This window comes from Urocampus carinirostris, chromosome 15 (assembly GCF_059441175.1).
Source record: "Urocampus carinirostris isolate Australia breed hairy pipefish chromosome 15, RoL_Ucar_1.0, whole genome shotgun sequence".
Taxonomy (NCBI): domain Eukaryota; kingdom Metazoa; phylum Chordata; class Actinopteri; order Syngnathiformes; family Syngnathidae; genus Urocampus; species Urocampus carinirostris.
This window is the reverse complement of record NC_142363.1, coordinates 29,553,996-29,581,710: the sequence shown is the minus strand read 5'-3', so window position 1 is coordinate 29,581,710 and position 27,715 is coordinate 29,553,996. Positions and strand designations below refer to the sequence as shown.

General features: G+C 41.6%; 1 protein-coding gene and 1 long non-coding RNA gene across 4 annotated transcripts; one reads left to right on the top strand and one right to left on the bottom strand.

Annotated features, from left to right (window-relative positions):
• Window positions 1-388: 388 nt before the first annotated feature.
• Window positions 389-1,743, bottom strand: LOC148352085 (uncharacterized). Its single transcript, XR_015852842.1, has 3 exons — window positions 1,572-1,743; window positions 621-792; window positions 389-507 (listed from the first exon to the last, which is right to left on the bottom strand). It is a non-coding gene; the product is annotated as an uncharacterized LOC148352085 (long non-coding RNA).
• On the top strand, window positions 1,534-27,600 carry syt16 (synaptotagmin XVI). 3 transcript variants are annotated; one of them, XM_088354116.1, is made up of 7 exons: window positions 1,534-1,703; window positions 9,208-9,375; window positions 15,890-16,093; window positions 17,033-17,265; window positions 21,691-22,155; window positions 23,109-23,286; window positions 25,154-27,600. In XM_088354116.1, exons 1-7 carry the CDS (start codon window positions 1,691-1,693, stop codon window positions 25,465-25,467), a joined length of 1,575 nt encoding a protein of 524 aa, XP_088210242.1. In that variant the 5' UTR covers window positions 1,534-1,690; the 3' UTR covers window positions 25,468-27,600. The 3 variants fall into 3 exon arrangements, with proteins under 3 accessions (XP_088210242.1, XP_088210240.1, XP_088210241.1); XM_088354114.1 differs by having other exon boundaries at window positions 1,541-1,703; window positions 9,145-9,375; XM_088354115.1 differs by lacking the exon at window positions 1,534-1,703 and adding an exon at window positions 4,501-4,717.
• Window positions 27,601-27,715: the final 115 nt, after the last annotated feature.

The window sequence follows — 27,715 nt, the reverse complement described above, 5'->3', positions numbered from 1 at the left end:
ACCACTGCTTTGTAGGTGGGGTGCGTAGTTTGAAGATGTCTTTAAAAAGTTGAATGTTAATAAAAAATCTATATTAAGTATGTGTTAACAAAGAGCCCAAATTCTTTATTTTCAATTCTGCCTATCTGCTTTTATCTTACTTTTCGGGGCGGAACAAACCCCAAAAAGAATAAAAAAGAAGAGAATGCAAGCAAATCATGTGTTCCTCTACTGCCATTTCCTGGCATTAAGTCATGATTGCAGCCTTAAGCTTGCAAATTCTGCATCCCACTTTTAAAGGAGAAAAAAGGAGGAAAAAAAATATTATATACGTTTTGTTTTTTTCAGATGACAATGTCATAGTTGTGCAGCCCGATCATCCTGGAAGGGGGTTTACCTTATATGCGGCCTCTTTCAAGGTTTCTTCATTTCTTAATACTGAGGTTTTGAGTGTTTCCTTGCCCTCATGTAGGTTTCAGATCAGGGGATGTAGTGATGGTGGTCTGTGCAGCCCTTTGAGACTTGAGGCTATAAAAATAAACATAACTTGATTGATATGTGAAGGATTTTATACATTTGACTATAAATGATTGTATACAATTGACTACAAATGACATTTAATGCAAAATATATTCACTGACTGGGCTGTAGTTCAATATACAAGGTCAGGGCAGGCTGGTAGAAGATGTTGTTTGCAGGAACGGAACGTACTGCTGATAAGATAATCAGCGCATCCAGACGTTGTTGACGCAGGCGTTGTTTTGGGAAGCCAGAACGCTCATCGATGAGACTGTGAAGCCTACGTTGTGCTTCCTTTGCATGCCCATGGGAGGAGCCGGCACACAATTATGCGGGGAGAAGATGGCCAATAGGAGAAAGCTAAAGGACTTGAGAAAAAAGGCTTCCCAGAGACTCGAACGTCACTCATTCGGCCGTTTTCGATGGAGTACACTTAGTTAAATTGTTAAGGAAAATAAATCTGCCCCCGAGTGGAAATGTCGTCTTTCCTGTTCATTTTTCCCTCAAGAAACGAGCGTGCTTAAATTGTTGGGTGAATGTAGGTTGTGTTTGGTTAATGCAGTCAGATAACTAATTCGAACAATTTGGTAAACGCTACATTTTGATGATTAAATTCCAACATATGTAATCAAATTAAATTTGAAAAAAAAAATGAATTGAAAAAAATGGAATTCTTACTATTGTAAGTACAGTAAGACCTCGGTTATCGCGGTCAATGGGGGACCAAAACCACCCGCAAAAAGGGAAAATCTGCGAAAAAAAAAACCATTACAGACCACGAAGCTCTGAAGCCGCGAACGTCGAACCGCGAAGAAGCGAGGTCCCACTGTATTCTAATTATTGAGTTTTTTTATTAAATGGCGTCATAAGGTCGATATTGTTTTTTCAAACGTTGAACTAAAAAAACGTATTTTACATTAATCATGAAAGTATCAACACAAAATATAAAACACATGTATAAATATAAATGAACACAAAAGAGGAGAGATATATCGAGTAAGAACTATTAACGACGTTAAGAATGGCAACGTAAAATGGCTTCGACCGCCAAACCGGAGTCCCGGATGTCGAACCTGGTTTCATCGAGTCCGGTGTTAAGACGGGGACTTTTTCAAATGTTTGTGGGCCCAGGGAGGCTGGAGACGCCGAATAATCCCCGCCTGACTCGCCGCCTCCCCGGCCGGACGCCGCCATGGCCTCCGACAGTAAGTAGCCGTCAAGCTAGATGCTCGTATGTTTGTATTGCTTGGTGTCATGGCCGAAATGTACCTGCTTTAAAAAAAGGAGGGGGGGGGGGGGGTAGTGCCTATCTTATATTTTTATTATAATAACACATAATATCTTAGTTATCATCGATGTTCGCCCCCCTTGAGTAGTATTTTGTAACCCTGTAATATAACAATAGCCAGGGAGGCAGCTTTCCTCTTTATTTTTATTGATTTTATCCCTGTTGTCATGGTGACGTAAGAAGAAATTGCATAAGTGGGTAGCGTCTCGAGTTCTTGTGAAAATATTTAACGCCTCATCGCATCATTCATCCGTCTATTGTGTTGTCATTTAGGAAAATATTTGCCAAGACTCCCCCGGGATACGACATAAATCCGATGAGTGCAAAAATGCAGTATAGCGAGGGATAGAATCCTCACGAAATGTGTGGCCAATGCGTTCCGAACCAAGGGTCCTCAAAGAAATATATTAAGATTGTCTAACAAATACAATAAGTAGCCTACTAGTTCCACCTAATATAGATCCATATAAAATGAAATCACATTTTAATTAAATTTACATGTACCTTTCGTGTGATGTAATGAGCCGGTCAAGTGGGGTAGCGGGTGGATGCAGAAAAGGAGGGACATGGTGGAGTAAATATGAAATTATTCTTTTTTTCAAAGTCATCTTGCGAGGATTGTCATGCCCTTAAACCAAATAACATTTTTTTTCCTGTAAAGCACTTTTCAGGAAATAAATTGCCACTGAAAGTGCTGTATAAACAGATTGAGTTTACAATAACCCAATAATACCTCTCCCAAAAACCAAATAAGTAGTTAGGCAGGATTATTTTAAATCCAGTTGGATTGAAATCTAATGAAGTAGAACAGTTCCTTGATTCAGGGTAGCAATATGGGTGCCTTCTTTGTCTTTCCTGATAATCACAAGCCTCATTTCCATAGTTATCATATTTTTGCCTCTCCCTAGCATCACTGCAAGCCTTTGGACCCATAGCTAATAAATACAGTATCGTATCACCGACTCATAATGTCTTTACGAAGCACATGAGATTCAGAATTGAATGAAGACGGAGACAGGCATTATGGGAGGTAGATCAGCCAATATCATATCTGCATTTTAATGATGCCCTGATGCAAACCAATTGCAGACCAGCATTTTGTATGACGTCAACCAATGGCATCTTGGAGAAGGTAACATTGATAACGCAAAATTTTGTGACACGCAAAATAATTTGTTGTCGATGTCATATAGAGGGGAAAATGCCGTAAAGAGGTGGGGTCCCCTTATCCTGGGGTCTACTCTGTCACCTTATTTGTATTACAGATGTAATGACGTCCCTTTTCTATTAATTATTTGTAAATATGTTTATAAAACAAGGGTGTTTATTTTTCTGTGGTGCAGTGGTTAGCACATCTGCCTAACACGCCAAAGGTCCCCGGTTTGAGACCGGGTGGAAACATATGTTGGCCTGGAGAGGGATGGGCGCTACCAGGCTGTATTTACTCAAGACACACCGCAGGAAATGGCTCCCCTAGTGGCTAAGGGATCCAACCAACCATTTCTTGATGGATGCAGTAATGCAGTCCATTGCCGTTAGGGGGCAGCTATTACATTTCTAATAATATTGTCTTTATTGTCATCGATTGCAACGTTATACAACATTGTATGCAACGAGATTAGACATGGCACTCCAGGGTAAAACATGGAATAGGGACTTTGAAGGGAAAAAAGATAAAAGACTATCAGGATAAATAGGCAAAAAGTAATTTAAACATGAGTTCAATAAAAAAGAATAGTGCAATGAAAATAAGTGGAATAGCATTTAGCAGCAGTCCTTTAAAAACCCATGATATATGGTATATTCACAATATATCTATATATAAAATATACAAAGTCGCACGATAGTTTTTTTTCAGTTTTAGATAGATATATAGATACTTTATTCATCCCCGTAGGGAAATTCACACTTCCAGCAGTATCCTTGTGTTGATTATTACCAGATTAACAGGATGGCCTCGGGGTGCTGTGTTGTAGTTTAGCAACAGCGGAGTGGATGACGTCACACGCTAGGCCAAAAGTTCAACGTCCCTGCAGCAGATAGAAATCTTTGTGCCCAGGGTTACTCCACTCCGTGTTCACGTAGATAGCGAGTCCGCCTCCTCTCCGCTTCCCGCAGGCTTTTGTGTCTCTGTCTGCCCTAACAGCGCTAAAGCCGGGTAGCTCCATGTTAGGGTCCGGGATGCTTTACTTGAGCCACGTTTCCGTAAAACACAGTAAACGGCACTCCCTGTACGCTTTGATGTTTTTCACCAGCACAGCCAGTTCGCCGGTCTTAATTTGTAGAGAATTCTCAGTTTTGTGTGTTCGTTTAGGATGGTGATGGCTGTGGGGAAGAAACTGTCTCTGAACCTGTTGTCTTAGTTTTGAGGGACCTGTAGCACCTACCAGGTGGCCGGGTCAGGAATTGTCTTTTATCATGTTAATAGCTCTGTTACGGTATCTAAAGCCGGGAATGTGTTCATGACTGGGCAGAGCGCAGGTGATGATCTTTTGGGCTGTGTTGATTGCTCATTTACTTATTTACACACAAAAGAGTCGAGTAGAGTAAAATTTGATTTGAATGTTGGACTGGGAACACATTTGTTTTTTTTTTGAAGGGTATAAATGTAAATGGGCACCTTCTGAGCTACTGGCTGATTGGCGCTTCCTGTTTGCCTTCGCCTCCGGGTAGGAAAACGCTGTCAACATGCTAATGTTTGTTCTGAGCTCACTCGTTTCAATTCGCTCTCGGAGAAAGAAGAGTGACCCAAGAAAGTTCCCGACGGATCGAAAAGAAAATGGAAGCAGAAAACGACGATAAAATGGATCAGTGGAAGAAGTAAGGCCATGAAGTCGAGAGGAGGACCGAGTTGAAGGAATAATTGTTAAGGAGGAAGATACATGAGCGCGGAAACCAACTCGACCACACCGCCGTCTGCGGATTTCCAAAGTAGGTTGGTTTTGTTGATCGGTCGACCTTCCTAACGTCCTTTAACTGAATTTGTCAGTCATTTATTTTGGGCTGCAACAACGAATCGATACAATCGATTATTAAAAGCGTCAGTGACTAATTTCATCATCAATACGTTGAGTCGCGTGATTTCTTTGCCATTAAGCACGTTAATCTTGTTTTGAAATTTTTGGGTTGCAGTCCCACATTGATCTGGCAGAGGGCGGCTTGAGACTGTTTTTATAAAAGTACTGAGAACACTCGCTACTTCGCGGTTTGGTTATTGCTGGTTCACTCCTTTGCGGATTTTGAATGGATTTTGTATTTGTTGTCATTGATATCATTGTATCGTGCGTTGTGTTCTGTCAGACAGCACACCAGGCAGATTAGGGAGGGCGCTCTGCTGGGTGGGTATGACTGTTCGCGACTTTGATTGGCTGGTGTAAGCTGCCTGTCAAACAGTGGGCAGGCTCTGCCTCCGTGAACAATCTAGGAAGCATAGTGACCGCTAGCGGCAGTGGCTCAGGAGGTAGAGCGCTCGTCTTGGGATCAAGAGATCGCAGTTCGAATCCCGGCTCCTCTGTGTTATATGTCGAAGTGTCCTTGGGTAAGACAGTGAACCCCTAATGCCCCCAATAAGCAGGTTAGCGCCTAACACAGCTGCACGGCCGCTATTGGGAGATGTGAAGCACACTGTAAAGCGCCTTGGGAAGTCTTTACTTGAAAAGCGCTATATAAATGCAGATTATTTCATTTATTTCAAAATAAATTAATAATTCAACTGGATTCTAAAGAAAGTCGGAAGAGCGCAACGAAATGGTGATCATCGTTGGGTGCTTTGTAGGATTATTATTGAGTTCCGGAAGCGACTCGGGCAGCGTCTAGGAAAAGCGAAAAGCGGTACGGCTAACAGCTAAGCTAACACGTCTTCGAAGCCACCGCTCGGGACCCTGTATCTTGCCAACGCCAGGTCCATTAGCCATGAAATGGATCACTTGGAGCCACAACCCATGGGAAACCGCTACATTCGGGATGGTTTTATTTTAATCATTGCAGAGATCTGTCTCCATCCGAGGATACCCGATGCTAACGCGCAGCTAGCCGGCTGCTTTCTAAATTGCTTTCTTACACTGGGAGGAAAAACGCTCCGATTCTGTTTCACTTATGTATAATGACAATAAAACCATTCATTCAACTGCAATCATGTGTTGTGTGTTATCTATAATTGTTATTTTGTGACAGTCATGTACTCTCAGTCGATACTGACATAATCTTTCGGAGCTTTTATGAAGGTCGGATCTTCACTTTTCGCGGGAGGTTCTGGTCCCCATTAACCGCGAAAACCGAGGGATCCCTGTATCTTAAATTTTTAGTTTAAATCCTTTTTGATTGAACATTGCATCATTTACAAATAAAATTGGCATGAAACAGTCAAACACGACAAAGTTAACCATTTTCAAGGGAACAGAAAGTGCTGCAAAAACATAAAGAGAAAACAAATCAAATACATAACGTTAAAAGGAAAATAATAATGATGACGTTGTCACGACCAGAACTGAATCAGGACCCAGTTGCGTAACGTTTACCACAAGTTTTATTCAAAGAAAGAGGAATGGCTGCGCCCACGATCCGGTGCTCGCTTGACGCGGGAAGCAAGTCGCTCTCGTAATCGGATTATGATCTGAATACGAAAGTGGATCTTCCATAGCGTGCCATGGCAGTGTCAGGGACGGAAAAACAGGTCGATAGCCGGGACAGGAGAGCAAAAACGTTGTCTGAGTCAGAAACAAGTCATACGTTGGGATGGGAGAGCAGACGTGGTCGGGATCATAAGGACAGGTCGTAAGCCGGGGACAAACGGGGAGATCAGGACCTGGCAGGTGGAAAACGGGTGCAATAACAGGACAGGTGGAAGTCAGGGTCAAAAGGCTTGCCTTGTATCAACAGAGGTTTGCAGACGGACTGACCATTGGAGAGTGACAGGTCTGGGCTTAAAAAGGGACAGGGAACCAATCAGGTTCCAAATCATCGATTGATAAAATAGTAGCAGCCCTACACTTATTAGGAACTTTAGGAGTAACAATAGGAATAATGACTGATTGAGAATAGTTACAGGACAGCACAGGACAGCCTGAGAACGGGATCGAACCTTGAACTTCCATACTGTGGGACAGTCAATAAGAATCTATCATTCACTCATTCATCCAATCGTACTCTCATGTCACCTCCGGCTCTTTTTTGGTGATTTATTTTCATTGCAACCACGAGGTTACACTCACATCTTTTTCACTTTAAGGCTGCATAAATGTTTATATTTTTATAAGATTAATCTGTTGATTAATTTGTTAGTTACATGAGTGTTCTATCATTAGAGAGCAAAAAAAAACTGATATTAACTGTTCGGAAGCTGAAAATTTTGGGAGAATTACTCAACCAAAGCTAATTGGAGAAATAATCAACGATTAATCTAATAGTGATTAATTAATCATGATCATTTTCGGTTAACTCATAATCAATCTATTGGTCATTTAAAGACTGAAAAAAAAGTTGAGTGATATTAACTGTTCAGCAGATTGATTTATTGGGTAGTTTTTTTAAACTAAATTTAACGAAAGTAAAAGTATGTTGTCAAATTAATCGGAATGAATTAATCATGAAAATATCTGGATTAATTGATAGTTAATTAGTTGATTAATTTGTTGAGTCCTTATTAAAGACATAAGGGCTGCATTAATGTCTGTTTTTATATTGGATGTATCTGTTGATTAATCTGTTGATTAATTTGCAATTAAAATCGACTTTTATCATTAAAGACAAAAAAATGGCTAAGATTGACGGTTCAGAACCGAAATTGTTTTTGGAATTTCTCAACCAAAAACTTACGGGAAAAAAAAAAAAAAAAAAGAATCATTAAATTAATTGTGATTAACCTATAATGAAAATGTCTGTGTAAATTAATTTTTATTAGTAAAGATGAGAAAAAAGTAGTGTGCTAAAATTAATATTATAAGCTGAAATTATTTGGGGAATTTCTCAAACAAACGAATTAAAGAAATAATCATTTGTCAGATTAATCATGGTTAAATAATCAAGATCATTTCAGGGCTAAACAATAAATAATGTGTTGATTGGTTTGGCATTTAAATTAGTCTTTTATTATTAAAGAGTGTGCTAAAGTAGCTGTTTGAAGAATGAAATTATTTCGGGAATTTTCCCATACAAACAAATTAAAGAAATAATACTTTGTCAAATTAATCATAATGAATTAATCAGGAGGATTTCAGGGCTAGTCAATAAATAATCTGTTGGTTAATTTGCCAATTAAACTATTTTTGTATGAGTAAAGACAGAAAAAGAGTGTGCTAAAAATAACTGTTCAAAGGCTGAAATTATTTGGGGAAGTTTTCAAACAAACAAATTAAAGGAATAATAATTTGTCAAATTAATCATGATTAATAAATCAAGATAATTTCAGGGCTAGTCAATAAATAATCTGTTGATTCAATTGCCAATTAAATTAGTTTTTTTATTAGTAAAGACAGAAAAAGAGAGTGCTAAAAATAACTGTTCGAAAGCTGAAATTATTTAGGGAATTTCTCCAACAAACCAACTAGAGATATAACCCTTTGTCAAATTAATCATGATTAATTAATCAGGATCAGGGCTAATCCATAAATAAGGTGTTGAATGTTGCTTCATTTGGCAATTAAATTAGTCTTTTATGAGCAAAGATAGAAAACAGATGTGCTAAAAAATAACTGTTAAAAGGCTGGAACCATTTGGGGAACTTTACAAACTGATTAAATAAATAATCGATTGTCAAATTATTTGTGATTAATCATTCAGGACCATTTTTCGGCAAATCAATCATTTACTTGTTGGTTTATTTGTCAATTAAATGAGTCTTCTGTCATTAAAAACTCTTAAAAAGCTGAGCTTATTTTGGGAATTTCTCACTCAAAAGCTAACTTAAGGAATAGTTAACGATCAAATTAATCAAGATGAAATAATCACGATCATTTCTGGGTTAATTACTGATTAATCGATCAGTCACTGCACATTCAACTTCATGTTCTCTTTTTCCCCGTTTTGAAACTGTTTGACTTGCAACTTGAGTTGAAACCTGACTGCCCATTTTGCACATCTGGTTAGCTGCTCCTCTTGCACTCTTTGCGCTACTGTATAATACTATACATAGCTATAATTATTTAGTATATTATTAGCACTTCAATACTCCAACTCAATACAACATTTTATTTATATCTGTACATTCAAGGAAACTGTGCGGGTCAGATGTATCTACATTTCGTTCTGTATACACGTGTACAAGAATGATAATAAAGTATATCTGAATCTGAAATGTCAAAGATGTAACTAGCGTTTGTTGTTGTTCTCTGTGTGTTACTATGTGTGCGTGCAACATGTAGGTTGTCTGTTGGTGTGGTCTGACCAGTGTGTGGTTGTTTGTCCTCTTTTCCTCTTGCCACCAGTCACGGCGGAGGCGGCGGGTTTCCTATCGGCGGTCGGCGTCTTCATTGTGGCCCTGGCCCTCGTCTTCCTCTTCATCAACAAGATGCTCTGCTTCTCCAAAGTGGGAGGAGCTCCGTGTTTGGAACAGACCCGGCAGGGGCGCTCGCCGGGGGTCCAGCGGGGACTCGGTAAGACAGGGATGTCAAACTCAATTGCGCAAGGGGCCAAAATTCAAAACACACTTAAGGTGACGAGCCAACCGGGATAAACATTTGTTGAACACCCTTAAACTGAATGTTTTTGGAATATAAATATGAATAAAAACAGACAAGAATATTAAATTTAAACCTTAAATCAATTATACAGTATTTATTATTTTGCTGTAAATAAAATATCTTGTTAAATTACAACTTAGAACTTAACTTAAACAACTTAACATGAAAATAATATTCAAATTCCTTTGCTCCTATGTCAATGTATATATTAAAAAAAAATTAAATATCCCAAAAGATTTTGCTCTCCTTAATATATCTCCTGTCAAAAGTCGAAATATGAAAATGCTGCACAAATTATTTTGTAAAAACGTCACAATATTCTGAGAACGGGGAGCCTGATGTGCTTACCTTTGGCGCAGACGGAGTACGGCGAGAGATGGGAGGGAGGGCTTGCACTTTTTGCATAGCTCCACCCATCCCTCCCACTCACCCAATCAAATCACTTTAAGTTCTCTTCCCGTGTTTTGGCGTATTTACAATTTGTTCCGTGGATTCATCAAAAAGTATCTGAACACTGAACACAGATTATATAGTGAGTTTTAATATAAAGGATATTTTAGCGTTGTACAGCCAAAACAAGTTTTTTTTGGGTGTGACACCTTGACTGTAAATTGTAGTGAAAACGTGCCCTATCTATTCTGAAAAGTACTGCATTTAAAGCCAGCTTTGGTTTGGCTTTGCGTGTATGTGAACAGGATCAATGGCTCAAGTTTTGAGCGAGATGGAGAAAATTTACACGCAATTAAATTTGTCTCTGAGCCGTAAGTACTCATAGAAAGAGCCATATCTGGCTCGCGACCCATAGGTTCCCGACCCCTGGTATATAGTATAGTATACGTCATATATGAAGGAATAGGTACAGTGACTAAAACGTCAGGCCGGGAGTTTGACACATATGCGAAAAGACCTGAAAAAATCACTCTTGTCAAAGGTTTATGCCTCAGATTATTTTATTTGGGAATGTTTTGGCTAACTACAGTAAGTACAAGACGGACTAGATCAGAGATCCCTAAACTTTTTCGTGTAAAGTGGAAGAATTAATGAAAATAAAGGAAGTTATGTCAATTTGTAGTGACAATGAGGATAGAAAACAACGTTATTGTATTTTGATGGAATTCCCCCTTTAACATCCCCCTAATACCAATACCGGGCAATAACAAGATGTTCTGCGAAGTTCTGCTTTGATGAAGATGACAGTCTTTATGTCTTTGGGCTGTAGAGCGATGAAGAATCCTGGTTTGTTTTTTTTATTTGTTAAAAAAGTTGAAAATATCCGATAAAGTGTGTTCCACTTCATGATTGTGTCCCACTTATTGTTGATGCTTTACAACAGGGGTGTCAAACGGGCGGCCCGCGGGCCAGATCAGGCCCGCTAAGGGATTAGATCCGGCCCGCGAGTCAACGCTCAGAGAAGTGCAAGAGAAAAACGAGCTGCAGGTTGAAATATATCCACTTGATGTTGCCAAAGCCAGGTGCCTCTCACAAACGCTGTACTTGTATTTCTCTCTCTCTCTCTCTCTCTCTCTCTCTCTCTCTCTCTCTCTCTCTCTCTCTCTCTCTCTCTGTCTTCTTTCCACTCTTTATCTCTCTCTCTTTCACTCTCTCTGTCTCTCTTTTTCTCTTTCTTTGTTCCTCTTTGTCTCTGTATTTTTACCTTATTTCACTCTCTCTTCCCTTTCTCTCTCTCTCTCTATTGCTTTCCCTTTTCTCTTTCTCTCATTCTCTTTTCTTTCCTTGTCTCTTTCTCTCTTTCTATTTCTCTCTGAATTTCATTCTCTCTCTTTCCCTCTCTCTCACTAGTTCTCTTTTTATCTATTTTTTTTTCTCATGCTCTCTCTCTCTCTTTCTTTTCTCTCTCCCTCTCTCTTTCTCCCTTTCTCCTTCTTTGTCCTACCCTTTCTTCTTTTCTCTCCCTCTCTTTTTCTTATTTCCTTTTCTTTTTTTTTTCGTTCTCTCTAATCTACTAGTTCGGCCCCCGAGAGAATGTTTGTTCTCTCGTGTGGCCCCCGGGTTAAAATGAGTTTGACACCCCTGCTTTACAAGAAATGACAGTTTTATATCTTTATGTTTGAAGTGGCAAAAGGTCACAAAGTTCAAGTAAGCCACTGTATGTATATATATATATTGTAAGCAATGTTCCCTGTAATTTTCCTCGGGTCTGAGCGTTCACACAAAGTCTGTGAGCAACGCTTGAAACAACAGTGAGCAACGGCAATCCCAAGTGTGGCAAATAAGTCATTATCAAACATGTCCAAAACTTGACATCAAGTTGCATTTTGCTGAGTTTCCGGCAATGCAAAAAAAAAAAAATTCACTTTTGAATGAATTGGCTGATGTATTATTGCAAAGGTTGTACGGCCTACAAATGTCATTTGTTTTTACAATTCTTTCACAAGATTTATTTTTTTTCCTGGTATCTTTTGTCGCATAATACTAACATTTTGGGGGCTTATTTAGTCGGTTGCAAGATACAGAACTGTATTTAATCACATTTTCTTATGGGACTTGATATGATTGGAAATTATTTGAATGCAACACAAACGTTTTCTTCTTATTCCCTGTTTTTTCTTTTTCTCCTTTTTTAAATTCCTTTAAAAAAATCTCATTGTGTTTATTTTTTCCTAGCTGTTCCTTTTTTCTTTTTGTTCTCTGTTTACTTTTTTCCTTTGTTTCTTTCTTTTCTTTTTTTCTGGCTTTTTTCTGAATTTTTCCTTCCTTTTTCTCTTCCTTTTGTTTCTTTTTTTCTCAGACTTTCACTACATTTTCATTTTTTTGTCTTTTTTGTTCTATTCCCCCCCTTCCTTTAAGTCATTTTGTGCACAATTTTACATAATATTTGGTCGTGTAGGGACTAAAGAAGCAAAAACAACCTGAAGAGCCGTTTGGGACCCGAAAGAGCCGGTTCTTTCTAGTGAGCTAAGCCGAAGAAGCCGGTTCTCGAAAAACTCTACTGACTTTACTCAACTTCGTTCTCCTCAACCCGTGTACTTTTACCTTCATGCACTGTAACTTTGACTTAATTTGCTTCTTAATTAGCAATTTCGAGCCCTGATTTTTGTGAGCTTGGCTAGATTTTCTTGTGCGCGAAAAAGCCCTGGGTAGTGCGCAATTGCACACACACACAGCTTAGAGGGAACATTGATTGTAAGCCTAACGATCATGCACAAATAAACACGGTAGCTCATATTCCAGTCCAAATTTCATGCACCTTATAGTCCGTGTGCCTTATGTATGAAAAATATATGACATAAAGGCAGTGCGCCTTATAATCTGCTTTACCATATATGAGGGAAAATACGGTAGATTTCATAAAAGTGTCTCAAAAACAAAGAACAAAAGAAGCTAGATGCTGCTTTGAATATCCCGAGTACAAAAGTGGGCGTGGTCACCTTGCCTCAACCGGATCAACGTCTGTTGAAAAAGTCAACAAGATTTTTTTTCAAAAACACTGCGCCGAGATGCCTTATCTCGACACGTCAGTCCGGTCGCTGCTCAAACAAGACGCTATCTTTTAGCTCGCCAGTTAGCCGGATTTTCCTGCTTGTTAAAAAAAACTGACTTCCAGAGAAGGTGATCTTGATGAGAAAAAATGTCCAACTGAAGTCTAACAAAAAAATACATATATATTTGTTGGGCGCATTGTTTTAAAGCGACAGCGGGAATTATTTAGTGCCTCCTCCTGGTAAAAACAACTTCATTCATTAAAAACCAATATTGATTTAAATAATAACGTCACGCTTGCCCATTGCTCTTACTTGGCCCCGCCCGTTTGGCGCCAACTGCGGCTCGTTGCCCGATTGGCTTCCCTCCTATTTAAACTCAGTGCTCTCATTCACTCCTGGTCAGTCCGTCAACGAACCTCTGCACTTGCAAGACTTGTGTTTTGACTCTGGTTTCCTGCCCAAGTCTCTAGTATATTGATCCCGCCTGTCTTGTCCTGTCTGGTATCAGTCTCAGGTATCCGATATCGATCCCATCCGTCTCCTCCTGTCCATTATCTTGCACTCAATATTGATCCCGTCTGTTTCCTCCTGCCCGGGATATTGCTCCAGTCTCCAGAATCCAATATCAATCCCGCCTGTCCTGTATCAGTCTCCAGTATCCAATATCGATCCCGCCTAACTCGTCCTGTCCAGTATCTTGCTCCAGTCTCCAGTATCTGGTATCAATCCCGTCTGTTTCCCTCTGTCCGGTATCTTGCTCCAGTCTCCAGTATCCGATATCAATCCTGCCTGTCTTGTCCCGTCCGGTATCTTGCTCCAGTCTCCGGTACCGATCCCGATTGTCCCGTTCGGTATCTACCCGTGTGTCCTGTATCGATACCATCTGTTCTGTCCGGTCTCGATCTCGTCTGCCTCTGACTTCTCTATTTCACTTCTTTTGCTTAGCGATCACCGCATCCCCGGCGGTTGTTTTCACGCGCATGACTGCCCCATTCCCGTAAAATAAAGCTTGTGTGAAAACGTTACGCATCTGGGTCCTCCTCCTGTACGGGTTCTGACAAATAAGCAAAAATTCATGAACTCTTACATAATTTTTTTTTTTAATAATTCAAGGTCGAGGTATAAGCAATTACGAGCCTTTCCTAAAGGGACATCATTTTCTGCCATTTTTCTCTTATCGGTACTCAAAACCCTCAAAAAGCCTGGGCAAAAACTAAAAATTAAAATGTAGCATTTTGGTCTCTTTGAATCTCTGTAGTTTGTATTTTTATTTGTGCTTTAAGCACTCATTTTTTGTTGCATTATAGTAGGGCTCTCCTACCTGGTGCCCGTGGCCCCCCTAAGAGTACCTGAGTTGCCAGGGGTCTGGTTCTGAAAATAGCTTATGAGTAATGGGGCATAATAATTTTCTAGATTTGATTACCAACTGGCAGGAGAAATCATAGACTTTCAGTGTCTTTAAAAGCAATGTTTTAGTAGTTTAACACTATTTCTAATCATTACAACTTGGTAATAACATAATAATAACATTGTAACAACAGAAGTTGTTATTTTAAAAATGTATTTCAACATGGTAGCCCATAGTAACAAAATAGTAGCTCTTAGGGTTCAAAAAGGTTGCCAACCTCTACACTGTCCCATAAAGCAACTTCTAGTGGTGTTGTGATTTGCGATGGACCCAAACGCAGGGACTAGGGAAAAGGCAAGGTGCTCAGAAAAGATGAGATTCAATCAAAATAGTCGGCCAAGTAACCAACACGTGGTCAAAACACAAAAATAAAACTGCCTAAAACAAAAACCAAGCCCCCAAAACCAGGAATAAACTGCATAAAGGTGATGGTTTTGATGATGGAAAGTGAATGATGGAAAATGATCCGACCATGTGTGCAGATCAAAATGTCCTTTTAAAGGGTGCAGGATCATTGGGCACAGATGTGTGGTGATTTGACACTTGTGCCCAGTTCAAAACTCCGATTGGGGCCCTCTGGTGGTAGGAGGAGGTAGAAGACCCTAACAACTAGTCAAATAACGCACTATGTCCCTTTTAAGCTGTTCACTATGTCCCTTTAAGCTGAAACATGGGAGTTGATAAGAACTAGAAACACTTAGTAATCATCGTTATTACAATGCCTAGAAGGAACTAGGCAGGGAGGACCAAGTGAAGGACGAGGAAGATAAGGTGCTCAAAAACGATTGCATTTAATAACGAATGTCACGAACCAGGACAGGAAACAGGAAGCAGAACCCAATCGCGTAACGTTACTCACAGTTTATTAGGAAGAAGAGGAATGAGCGCACACTCGATCCGTGGATGTAGATTGATCGCCACGAGGAAGTGGTCAAAATCAAACAACACAGGGTGAGAACAAAACAGGGGCAAAAACGGAGATTCACTGAGGTTGACAAAACAAGAGCACAAAAACACAGGTAAAACGGGGATTCACAGGCTTGGCATCTCACAACAGAGTTTAACAGGAGTTTTGCAGACGCCTCGACAACAAACGGCTCAAAGGACAGCGTCAAAGTACTCCCAGGGAGCAATCTGCCAACGTGTTTCTGCTGCTGTCCTCGGGCGGGGCCAATTGGTCGCCATGGCAATCGTGACAGAAACTGGCGCCACACGGCAGGGGACCAATTGGGCGCCATGGCAACCACGTCAACAAAATCTTCATCAAAATAACAATACATGGTCAAAACAAGAAACAAAAAACAAACCTCACAAATCAGAATGCCACTGGGAAAAGGTGATGGTGATCTTGACGGTTGAAAATGAATGTGGTAAAGGAATATCACCTGAGACTGGGTGCTGTCCAAAATGTCGTAATGAAGGATCAGGCTAAGTAGGGACCTGTCCCAATTACAAACCAATAAGAACCTAAGAATACGATTTTTAACATCCCAAAAAGATCAATGGACTGGTCGCCATCTGTCGATGAATTGGTGACCATTCAAATCGTTTTTCTCTTGTGCTTTCCACCAACCAGTCAAGAGCCGGAGCGCCGAAGACGACGGCGGCCAATCGTCCTCGGACAGCGACAACCAGATGATGAGACAATTCGAGATCTCCGTTTCGCGGGCGCAAAGTTTGCGTTCTGAGCAACCGGTCCCGCGCCTATCCGGACGCCGCATCAAAATGGCCGACAACCCGGAGCAGCAGGGCATCGACACACAACCGTCTGACTTTGAAGGTAAACATCCGTCTTGTCCTAGATCAGGGGTCCTTGTAAATCAGTGTGCGACACCAAGATTAATGACTTGCACAACAATATTTTTTTATATCCGACAGAGCTGTCATTTTACACCAGTTCGAATATACAACATGGATATACGATGAAATTGTGTAACTATTTATCTCTGTAGACATCCATGACTTCAACCATTCTTCATCGACAATTAACTACAATCAAAATCAAGTGATATGGACAGCTATCATACCATTCATCAATAAAATCTTATTTTAGAAACTATCAAAACTTGAAACACACACCCCTTTAATATATTCGCCATCAGGAAATGGTTTTTCGTGCTTTGCCATGCAGTGAGCAATGTGATAGCTTGCTTCTATGGTGGTGTTTTTAGCAGTGACAAATGTTTTCGGGGTCTGTGTTTGTGTGCCGTACCTGGACACAGCGCGTTTTAATGTCTCCGCCTTTCCAGACTCGTCCTTGAATTCATGTTTCGTCTCGTGATGACGCTTACCACTTGACGTGCGAGGTACAACACTTTCGAGGCATAATGCACGGTCATTTTTTGCACAAAGCCTCAGTCATCTGTCCATGCTGGCTGAAAAGAACGCAATTTTTTCATTTATCGTGCTGGTGTTTCTGTGGGTGGATTAAAACACAGATCTTTCTTCCTCTGCAAGGCGCGGCGCAGACACGCTCACACACGAAGCAGAGGAGGAGGGGCGCTACCGTAAAGCCTCTAAATAACACCCGCACAACTGAAAATGTCTGAATTTCACCTAAAAATGCGCATATTAAAAAATATTATTATTCATTATTATTTTGCCATGTGCTCGCGTGCCACTGGTTAACCCCTCGCGTGCCACTGCTGGCACACGTGCCATAGGTTGCTGACCCCTGTTCTAGATCGAAACTAACAACGTTAATGTTTTTCAAATTTAGTCCTAGACAATTCCGTGCAGTCTATCATGGAGGAGAACAGCCAGCTCAACCTTAAGGATGACCAGCAGGTGGCGCCAGTAGGACCTCCGCAACCACTGATGCCCCCATTGACTGAGTCTGCGGTGGGTCCCGCCTCCTTTGCCGGCGATCAGCCAATCGGAGAAGCCGATTCAGTGGACGTGGAAGTCGGACGTTTGCAAACTGATGACGGCGCCGCCGCATGGACGCGCCAGGTAATTGAACCCACAAAGATTCTATTACCAGCCAATGAAAACGTTTGAAACTACTGCTGTCAAGTAATTAACATTTTTCAATGCAATTAATCCCGATTTTCTCATAGTTAACTCTGTTAATTTCATGTTGCATAGTTTTTTTAATTGATATTTTGATTCATTTTGACAGTACAGTAGTATTAAAATTCTTTGAACTACTGTTTTATGTCTGAGTTTGGAATAGCCAACTGCATTTGAATGCACTCCTGCTAGCTAAACCTATTAATGCTTAGGTACACGCTAATTTCTATCAAATTATAACGTCCGTGTCACGGTTGCCCATTGCCCTCACTTGGGCCCGCTCGTTTGGCGCCAGCTGCTGCTCTTTGCCTGATTGGCTTCCCTCCTATTTAAACTCAGTGCTCTCATTAACTCCTTGTCAGTCCGTCAACAAACCTCTCCACTTGCAAGACGTGTATGTTGACTCTGTCAGGTATCCTGCTTGTGTATCCAGTATCCGGTATCGACACCGTCTGTCAGGTATCTTGCTCCAGTATTCGGTATCGATACCGTCTGTCCCGTCCTGTCCGGTATCTTGCTCGTGTATCCAGTATCATGTATCAATCCCGTCTGTTCCGTCTTGTCCGGTTCTGCTTGTGTATCCTGTATCTGGTATCGATCCCGTCTGTCCTGTCTGGTATCTTGCTCCAGTATCCGGTGTCGATCCCGTCCTGTCTGGTACCTTGCTCCGGTATCGATCCCGTCTGTCTCGTCCTGTCCGGTTTCTTGCTTGTGTATCCAGTATCAGGTATTAATCCCGTCTGTTCCGTCCTGTCCAGTTCTGCTCATGTATCCTGTATCTGGTATGGATCCCGTCTGTCCCGTCCTGTCCGGTATCTTGCTTGTGTATCCAGTATCAGGTATCAATCCCATCTGTTCTGTCCTCTCCGGTTCTGCTCGTGTATCTGTTATCGATCCCGTCTGTCCTGTCCGGTTTTGATCTCGTCTGCCTCTGACTTCCTGTTTTCCCACACCTGACTTCTCTCTCTCACTTCTTCCGCCCAGCATTCGCCGAATAATTGGCGTTTGCGTTCACGCACATGACTTCCCCATTTCCGTAAAATAAAGCTTGTGTGAGAACGTTTTGTTGGTTATAGGAATGAGTGGAGAGGTGTTTTAAAATGATAGTGGGATTGTGGACACGTTCTTAAGGATGGGCTGGGCACCCGTATGATGCGGCAGGGGTAAACGAGTGAAAGCTGTCGGGCCCTGCTGTTGAACAAAAGAGTGTGTTGTGTCACCCTGACCCGAGTGACATGGCCACTTTCTGGTGTCCCATTTCATCTGGAGGGACGAAAGCATGACCAACTTGGGTGCCGAGGTGCCTAACTTGTTTGGGTGTTTGGGCAATTGGGTTGGCCATGGTCCAACATTTTTTGTGTGTGTTTTTTGCTATTTTTTTTCCCTTTTATTTTCTTTGTTATCGTATGTGTTTGTCTTGCTGTCGGTCCCCCCTTTTGAGGGATATGACCAAGGTAGATAGATAGTGAGAATGTTATGCATCTGTGTCCTCCGTCTGTTCAGGTTCTGACAGTCTATAGTCAGGGTGACACAACACACTCTTCTGTTCAACAGCAGGGCCCGACAGATTTCACTAACTAAAGTAGAAATGTTGCTTAAAATAAGCAGTGTGAGTAATGGAGTATTGTAAGAAGCTAACTGCTAACACTAGTGTCACTAGTCCCTAAAGCTAATGTATCATTGCAATGGCGATAACTGGAATTGTTTGCAAAAAAAATGCAGATTATTTTCTCTTCAGTTTGATATACTGACAATAATGTTTAATGCTTGGATTGTCTGAGTGGGGAATGTCTGACTGCATTCAAATGCATCCCGTGGCTTCCCTCTCTTGTCAAGGTTTACACTCCCACTTCTTACTAGTTTCAATCAAATGATTTGCTGCTCCGGCGGCGCAGTGGTTAGCGCGTGTGCGGCACAGTTCTAACGTCTTGGGAACCTCCTGTGTGGGTTCAAATCCAGCTACCGGACCTACTGTGCGGAGTTTTTATGTTCTCCCCATGCTTGCGTGGGTTTTCTCCGGGCACTCCGGTTTCCTCCCACATTCCAAAGACATGCATTTCAGGTGGATTGGCCAGTCTAAATTGTCCCTAGGTGTGAATGGGCGAGCTAGTTGTCTGTCCCTGTGTGCTGGCTGGCAACCAGTTCAGGGTGTCCCCTGCCCACTGCCCGATGATTGCTGCTCCATCACCCCCGCGACCCTACTGAGGATAAGCAGTGCAGCTAATGAGATGAGATGAGATTTGCTGCTCCTTAGCTTTCGTTGTCAATGCTAATGAACCGAAATAGATAGATAGATAGATAGATAGATAGATAGATATACTTTATTCATCCCCGTAGCAACGTTGCTAACAAATACACAGTTTGCGTAACTGACTTTTATTTGCAGCCTGCTGATGATTCACACGTCGCTAATGCTAGTGTGGCGTTGCACTGGCATTAACTAGAATTCTAAGAAAGACTGATTATTGTCTATTTATTTATCAACTGACGATAGCGTGGCAGCACGGCAGCGCAGTGGTTAGCGCTTGTGCGGCACAGTTCATGTCATGGGAACCTGTCGTGGGTTCAAATCCAGCTCCAGACTTCCTGTGCGGAGTTTGTATGTTCTCCCCGTGCTTGCGTGGGTTTCCTCCGGGCACTCCGGTTTCCTCCCACGTTCCAAAAAAACATGCATTTCAGGTGAATTGGCCGGTCCAAATTGTCCCTAGGTGTGAATGAGCGAATGAGTTGTCTGTACCCGTGTGCCCTGTGATTGGCTGGCAACCAGTTCAGGGTGTCCCCTGCCCACTGCCCGGAGATGGCTGGGATGGGCTCCAGCCCCCCCGCGACCCTAATGAGGATAGGCGGTATGGCTAAGGAGATTAGAATGAGATGAGACGATAGCGTTTAAAGCTTCGATGGATTCATGTCTTGAGTTTTTGTAAATTCCGGTTTCAATTGAATCCATCTCATTGCTGGCCAAACCTGTCAGATTACTATTTATGCTCTCGTTAGTTGTTCGTATATCAAATCTTTGACTGTGCCTTAGCGTCTGTAATTAGCGCCATTTAACCAAAGTGGCAATGTCGGCAACAAAAAAACACAGTTTGAATAAATAGGTCTTGTTAGCACTGTAAATAACACTCACTACTAATACTAGTGTAGAATTGGATTTATATTGGCTGCAAACACTTGGAGCCCACTCCCCTACTGGGCATCGCTAGCTGCTAATCATAGCGCATGTTTTAGTAATCCTCCTCTACTGGGCGTTACTAGTTGTTATCGGTAGCGCCTGTATTAGCAATTCTAGCCATGTTAGCAATAGCTGCATTTGTGTTTCCTAAGCCTTTGTTAAAAGGGTCATTTGAGGTGTACTTAAAAGTTTAAAATAAAATGTTTTCTCTATTAAGTATAGTATGTATCAACAATTCCATTATGCTTTTTTTAATACCGCCACTATTTGCTTTGACCTTACTTATCAGAGCTGTTCGGAGCAGAACACATTGAATACCAGGAATGGGGGCTGGGGGAATGCTGTTGAGCGACGTTATGCTTGTCCTTATAGGTTTTTGTTCTGTTTTAATTTTTTAGTCAGGCATGGAAAATGTGAAAAGGCCAGCTCCAAGTAGAGTCCAGACACCAACCAAAACTCCAAGAAAGATTAAAAAACAAGAGTTGATTCAAGTGCGTCCAAGAAATGCACATATTTGCACACGCATTATGAGCGAGCTGACACAGCTGGGGCTTAAAACAGGAGATGGCAGGGAGTAAGAAAGTTCCAAATTCTGCACAGCTCCTTTAATAGCAAAATAAGAGAAATACAATAATAATAGTTTGGATCGGGGCGGCAGATGAGTGGTTAGCATGTCCGCGGCACAGTTCTGAGGTCATGGGTTCAAATCCAGCTACCACCCTTCCGGTGTGAAGTTTGCATGTTCTCCCCATGCCTGCATTGGTTTCCTCCGAGCACTCCGGTTTCCCATCCATTATTGTTGTGACCGGAAACATGGGCATGTTCAGTATCCCTGAAAATATCCATATCTATGCTCACATGCAGCGCAGTGGTTAGCACGTGTGCGACACAATTCTGAGGTCATGTGATCGAACCTTCCTGTGTGGAGTTTGCATGTTCTCCCCGTGCTTCATTAGTTTCCTCCGGGCACTTTGGTTTCCTCCCACATTCCAAAAACATGTCAGGTTAATTGGCCGGTCCAAATTGTCCCTAGGTGTGAATGAGTGTCTGTCTCTATGTCCCCTGCCTACTGCCCGAAGATAGCCGGGATGGGCTCCAGCACCCCCGCGACCCTACTGAGGACAAGCGGTTCAAATAATAGATGGATGGATAGTTTCAATCGAAATACCCTCCCGTTTTTTATGCTTATTCAGGAACTCCGCCACCAGGACATGCCCACTCCTCTCCCACGCCCCGTCTCCAAGTGCTGCGACCTCATGGTCACCTTGGAGTACCGAGCAACCGCCGAGAAGCTTTTGGTGACTGTAGTTTCGGCACAAAGTCTTCCGGACCGTCAGCGAAGTGGATCAAATGCCTGGCAGGTGCACGTGGTCCTCTTACCGGGTAGAAAACAGAGACACAAGACTTCAGTCCGGCGCCTCGGTCCAGCCCCCGACAGCCAGCAGGCGGCGCTCTACTTCAGCCAGACTTTCACTTTCACGCGAGTAGAGGCCTCCCGGCTAGCGGCGTCGGCGCTTCGATTCCGAATGTACGCCTTGGAGGGCAGGATGTCCCGGCGGAGGATGATGGGGGAGAAGATTCTGCCCCTGACCACCGTGGACCAAACCGGAAGATCAGAGGACATCGTTTTGGTCCTGGCCCCTCGCGGGAACATCAAGGTTAGCGCACGCTATGGTGTTGAAGTTCTCTCTACAGTGGAACCTTGGTTCTCGACCATAATCCGTTCCAGAAACCTGTTCAAAAACCGATTTGTTCGATCACCGAAATAATTTTTCCCATTAAAAATAATGTAAATCGTTTTAATCCGTTCCAACACCCTGAATGTTTACCTTGAATGTTTAACGTAAACTTAAAGCTAACCCAGGCTAATCGTATCTTCGCGTTATTGTAATCTTCCGTACGAAAGATTACGCTAACACGAAAGTGTAAAAATAATAAAATCAGGTCGTTTACAAGTCATTTAGCACCCGGGTCTCCACAACAAGTGGTGAGCGGTTCATTGGAAAGGGGGCTCTGTTCCAACACCCTCAATGTTTATCTTGAATGTTTAACGTAAATTTAAAGCTAACCCAGGGTAATCGTATGTTCGCGTTATCGTAATCTTCCGTACGAAAGTTTACGCTAACATGAACATGTAAAAATAAAAAAAAAGGATAAAGAAAATAATTATGAATAGGATTTCTTACCTTTGTGGTGGTCAGCAGAAGGCGCTCCTTCATATTTTGCTATAATTTCTTTCTTAAATGCAATAGTTGTACGCACTACTTTTCTTTTTTCACCTGTAGCAACTTTGCTGCTTGCACTGACTTTCTTCGGAGGCATAATTAGGGGCTAAAACACTTGGTACACCTATATTAAAAGCGAAAGCAAAACGAAGCACGTCCGCACGCGATAACAGTTGGTCACAAAAAGAGCGATCTACACCGGTACGCCGCTCAGCATCGCACCCTAGCGTACGCATTACCGATGTTCGAACTCCGATTTTTTGACCGAACAGCGAAGCAAGAATTTCTCAAAATTTTTGGTCTGACTCCGATTTGTTCGAACTGAGAGGCGTTCGAAAACCGAGGTTCCACTGTATTTCTCTTGATTGGTTATTTGTTCCCGTCAGAGCATGGACTCGGAGCTAAGTCTGACCGGGGATAGCGTGTCATCTACTCACTCGTTGACGCGCAGTGGCGGTCCCGAACTCTTGCTGGGCCTCTCCTACAGCGCCACCACCGGGAGAATGTCTGTGGAGATCATCAAGGGGAGCCGCTTCGGGAACACTATTTCCAGCAGGCCTCCGGGTACTTCGTAAATGTGTTTGTTGTTCTTTCATTTATGATGTATTTGAATTAATTCTAATCATAGAGAAAAGATAACGATGGTGCCAGCAGGTACAAGTTAGCCTCAAGGAAAAACTGAGTAAATGGTTTGTATTTATTTAGCGCTTTTCAAGTCAATGAAGACCTCCCAAAGCGCTTTACAATGTTCTTGGCACTTACCCATTCACACACACACTCACACACCAATAGGGAGTCAGCCATGCAAGGCGCCTACCTGCTTACTGGGGGCATTAGGGATTCCGTGTCTTGGACACTTCAAAATGTAACACGGAGGAGCCGGGAATCGAACCTCCGACCTCTTGATCCCGAGCGCTCTACCTCCCGAGCTAATGCCGCCCTATAGTAATCGAGTGGTTCATTATAAATCTTATCAGGGGATGTAAATTCTGACCTGTTAAAGGGTACACTGTGTAATATTTGACCATGCGACGTCACGATAATATGTACGAATATTATCTGATCGCTTAAAACAAAAGATTGATCCTGGGGGGGCGTGAGAGGACTTCTTCCGAGGGAGGGGGCATGACAGAAAATAATCGTACATAAAGCAGTGTTCTCGTTTACCCGCGTCCCTGCGTCCTAGACGCATCATTTTTGCTGGGGAGGCATTGTGTCAAATCAACGTGCGTCCCCGGGACGCAACTTTTTTGACACAAAATTGTCATTATTACCCGATTACTTTTTTTTTTTTAACAAAGATTTACCGCACTCCAAACTTTTCGTCTGGCAGATCCGCCATTGTTGTTTTGGTCTCGCACCGATCTCGGCAAACGAGATCTCGTCGCTTCGAGATGACGTCATTGTTTTGGCGGTTGTCGAGTGAAAGAGAAGTATGCCTCCGTAAAAACAGTTGGTATTAGGTGCAAATCAACAAAAAATTGGTAATTTCTTCAGTGTCGGTAATAAGTCGAAACATATTACAGAAAGTGGTATCAGCGGCAATAATTCCGGCACGAAAAAAAACGGCGGAGAAATTCTTCAGAAGACCGCGATGGCAAGGAAAACACGTGTTTTGAAGCGAACGATTCGACGAAAGATAAACAAAAGAATACTCCTAGCAAGAAAAGGACTTTTCTGCCAAAATGGACTCAATTATATTCCTGGTGACGCAATGAGGAGGATGATAATGGAGGCCACATGTTCTGTGATGCATGTACCCAGCGTGACAAAAAACTGGATTGCATAAATCATTTCACAATACGAACTTTCAGAAAAGCACATTGGATCGGCACAACGACAATATAAACCACAAATTAGCTATAGAAATTCCGTTGCTGCAATTGGACCTTGAGAAGGCATTACAACTGTGGCGGGACGGCAAACCACGAAGAATATATGAACTGAAAAATCTGAAGTGATTAAAACTGCATGAATATATAGACTAATATTTCAGCAATATTATTTTGTATAATGTACAGCATTTTTGTGAACTGAAAAATCTGAAGTGATAACTGCTTTGTATTACCAATTAAGTGTGATGATTAAAACTGAATGAATGTATGAATTTATATATTTATTTATACATTTGTCGCCTATTTACAATTTCAACTTCGATAACACTAAATTTTGGGGACCCATGGATCTCTGTTAGGACCCATAGATTTTTGAGCATGCGAATCCCCGGGATCCATCACTTTTCACAGGTAAAATGAACACTGATAAAATACAAAACCCCAATTTGTATCAAACAACTCCCAAAAATCTGATCTAGTTTATTGACATAGTGGATTATCCTATTTTGAGCTCAAGTTATGCCATTTTGGTTGTTTTGAAGTTCTAGGTGGCGCTGTTTCTTAGCCTGATGCTGTTTTTTCTTTTCTGTTTGCAGACACCTTCACCCGTTTGACTCTTCTCAACTCGGTTGGCCGCGAAATCTCACGTTGCAAGACGTCAGTGCGTCGGTCCCAGCCCAACCCGGTCTACAAGGAGACTTTCGTCTTCCAGGTGGCGCTATTCCAGCTCTCGGACGTCACGCTCATGGCCTCCGTGTACGGTCGGCGCAGTTTGAAGCGCAAGGAGATGATTGGCTGGGCGTCCCTAGGCCTGAACAGCAGCGGCGAGGAAGAGCGCCTCCACTGGAGGGACATGAAGGACGCCCGAGGGACGCAAGTGTGCAGGTGGCACGTCCTGCTGGACGCTTGATGCCCGATTTTGACGCAAACGTTGCACTTTTTTTGTTGGGGGCACAACCAAGACAAATATTGCACTATATTTCAAAAGTGTGGCACTGCTAACGTGGAGAAAGATATTTTTCACTGGTATGTCGTTATGGGCTAAATGCTAAAAAAGATTTGTGTGACCAAAAGTAAAAACTTTAAACCTGTTTTCACTCAAGAATTAATGTTTAAGCTTTAAGAGCTTAAAGCTAAAACTCAAAAGTTAAAGCAATTTTAAATGACGAGTAAAAGATTTGTCATAAACCAGAACAGGATCAGGACCCAAACGCGTGACGTTCTCACACAAGCTTTGTATTTTATGGGAAATGGGGAGTCATGCACGTTAGGCAGCGGTTTGGCGTGGAAAGACAGGAAGCCAGAGACCGACGAGATCGATTCCAATTGCCCGAGTAGATATCGGACGGATGGTGTTGATACCGGACAGGACGGGACAGACAGGATAGATAATGAATCAGGATATCGAAAATAAACAGGACAAAATAAACGGGACAAATACCATACAGGGAATACCAACAGGAACAGGACCGAGTCGAAACCCACGTGTTGCGGGGCAGAAGTTCGATGACGGACTGACAAAGGAAGAGAGAGCGCACTGAACTTTAAAAGACGGAAAGCCAATCTGTTAATGAGCCGCAGCTGGCGCCACACGGGTGGGGCCAATTGGGCGCCATGGCAACCGTGACAAGATTAACTTCCAGCCTTGGATCTTTAACTGTTTTATATATTTACACCTCTGTTGGGTATGTTTAAAAGTACTATATTAAATATAATTAATTATGCGTTATTTCAAGAGTTAAAGCTGCTTTAGAAGAGTTAAATTGTCGCTTTAAAGCATTAACTCAGGAAGTTAATAAGCTCTAAATTCTAAAGGCATCGTTACAGATTGAAACCAACTTACCCAAGAGATAAAACAACTTTTATTTATGAGTTAAAACTGTTTGGTTGCAACCTGGTTTGGCCAGAGAGTTAAATCTGAAACTGAAAAGGTTGAAGTCGCTTGAAAGATTTTAAGGCATCTTTGAATCTTAAACATACGAGTTAAAGTAAATACCACTTGTTAAATGTAAGTGGTTGTAAGTGGAAAGTTAAAGCTGATTTAACTCAATTTTCACATGTCCTGGAAGCGGCGGCCCTCACAGTCAACTTTCCTTTTTAAAAAAAAAATTACAGTCGCCATGGTAAAAGGGTGGGCTGACATTTTCCCAGAAAGCCAAGCGCAAGGTGGCCAAAGTTCTACTGAAATGATCTGATGAAACGGTGATTTTTGTGTGTGTGTACACATTTATTTAAAGATTTAAAGGCATCTTTAAAGCTTAAAGGCATGAGTTAAAGCAACTTTAACCTGTTAAATGCAACTGGTTTGGCAAGATAGTTAAAGCTGATGTAACTCAAAAGATGAAACAGCTTTAAGGTTTTAAACTCGTGAGTTGAAGTTGCTTTAACTCACGAGTTATAGCAGTTTGAATGCAACCTGTTTTGGCCAGAGAGTTAAAGCTAGTATAACAGAAGAGTTAATGCAGCTTTAAAGCATTAAATGCAGTTGTAAAACCCAGGAATTAAAGTTAAAGGAGCTTGAACTCATGCGTCGAAGCTGCTTTAACATGTTTTGGACAGAGACTCAAAGCTCTTTTTGAGTTAAAGCTTTAACTTTGAATACTTTTAAGCAAATTCCAAACAGAAATCGTCCGCATCTACGATCTTAGATTATAAATTGAATCTTTTTATGTAAAGATTTGAAAAATTATACAGAGAAAAATAAATGATGGGTTGGGGGGAAATTTATTTATTTTTTAAATACATTTATATTTAAAACAAACATTTTTGCTTCACATTTACACTACAACATTTTTGATTTTTCTCATATTCAAAAATGTTTCCACGGTTGGAAAAAAACTGAAATTATAAATCCACTTTTGTAAGTATAATTCGTCTTTTTTTTAAACCCCGCCCATTTACGAAACAGCTGTTAACTTTCCTTTAAATGCATGCACGATACCTTCATTTTCGACACCTAAAAAAAACATTCTGAATTTGTAAATGTGTTGACTTTTATTTTATGACAGTAAATAAATATTGATCTGATTTTAATATTCAAACAGTTCTGCAGTCGAGTTTTTGACCCGCTGTTGTAGTTACACTTGTGGCCACTGGGGAGCGCGCGTGTTACCTTCAGGAACATCACGTAACCTTTGCTCTGATACGTACTTTTGCTT

What these genes read in the sequence shown, in the direction of transcription:
- syt16 (XM_088354114.1), top strand. An exon ending in ACAACCGTCTGACTTTGAAG is followed by an intron (nt 16,094 to 17,032) that starts GTAAACATCCGT and finishes TTTCAAATTTAG; the next exon opens with TCCTAGACAATTCCGTGCAG. An exon ending in CCCCTCGCGGGAACATCAAG is followed by an intron (nt 22,156 to 23,108) that starts GTTAGCGCACGC and finishes TGTTCCCGTCAG; the next exon opens with AGCATGGACTCGGAGCTAAG.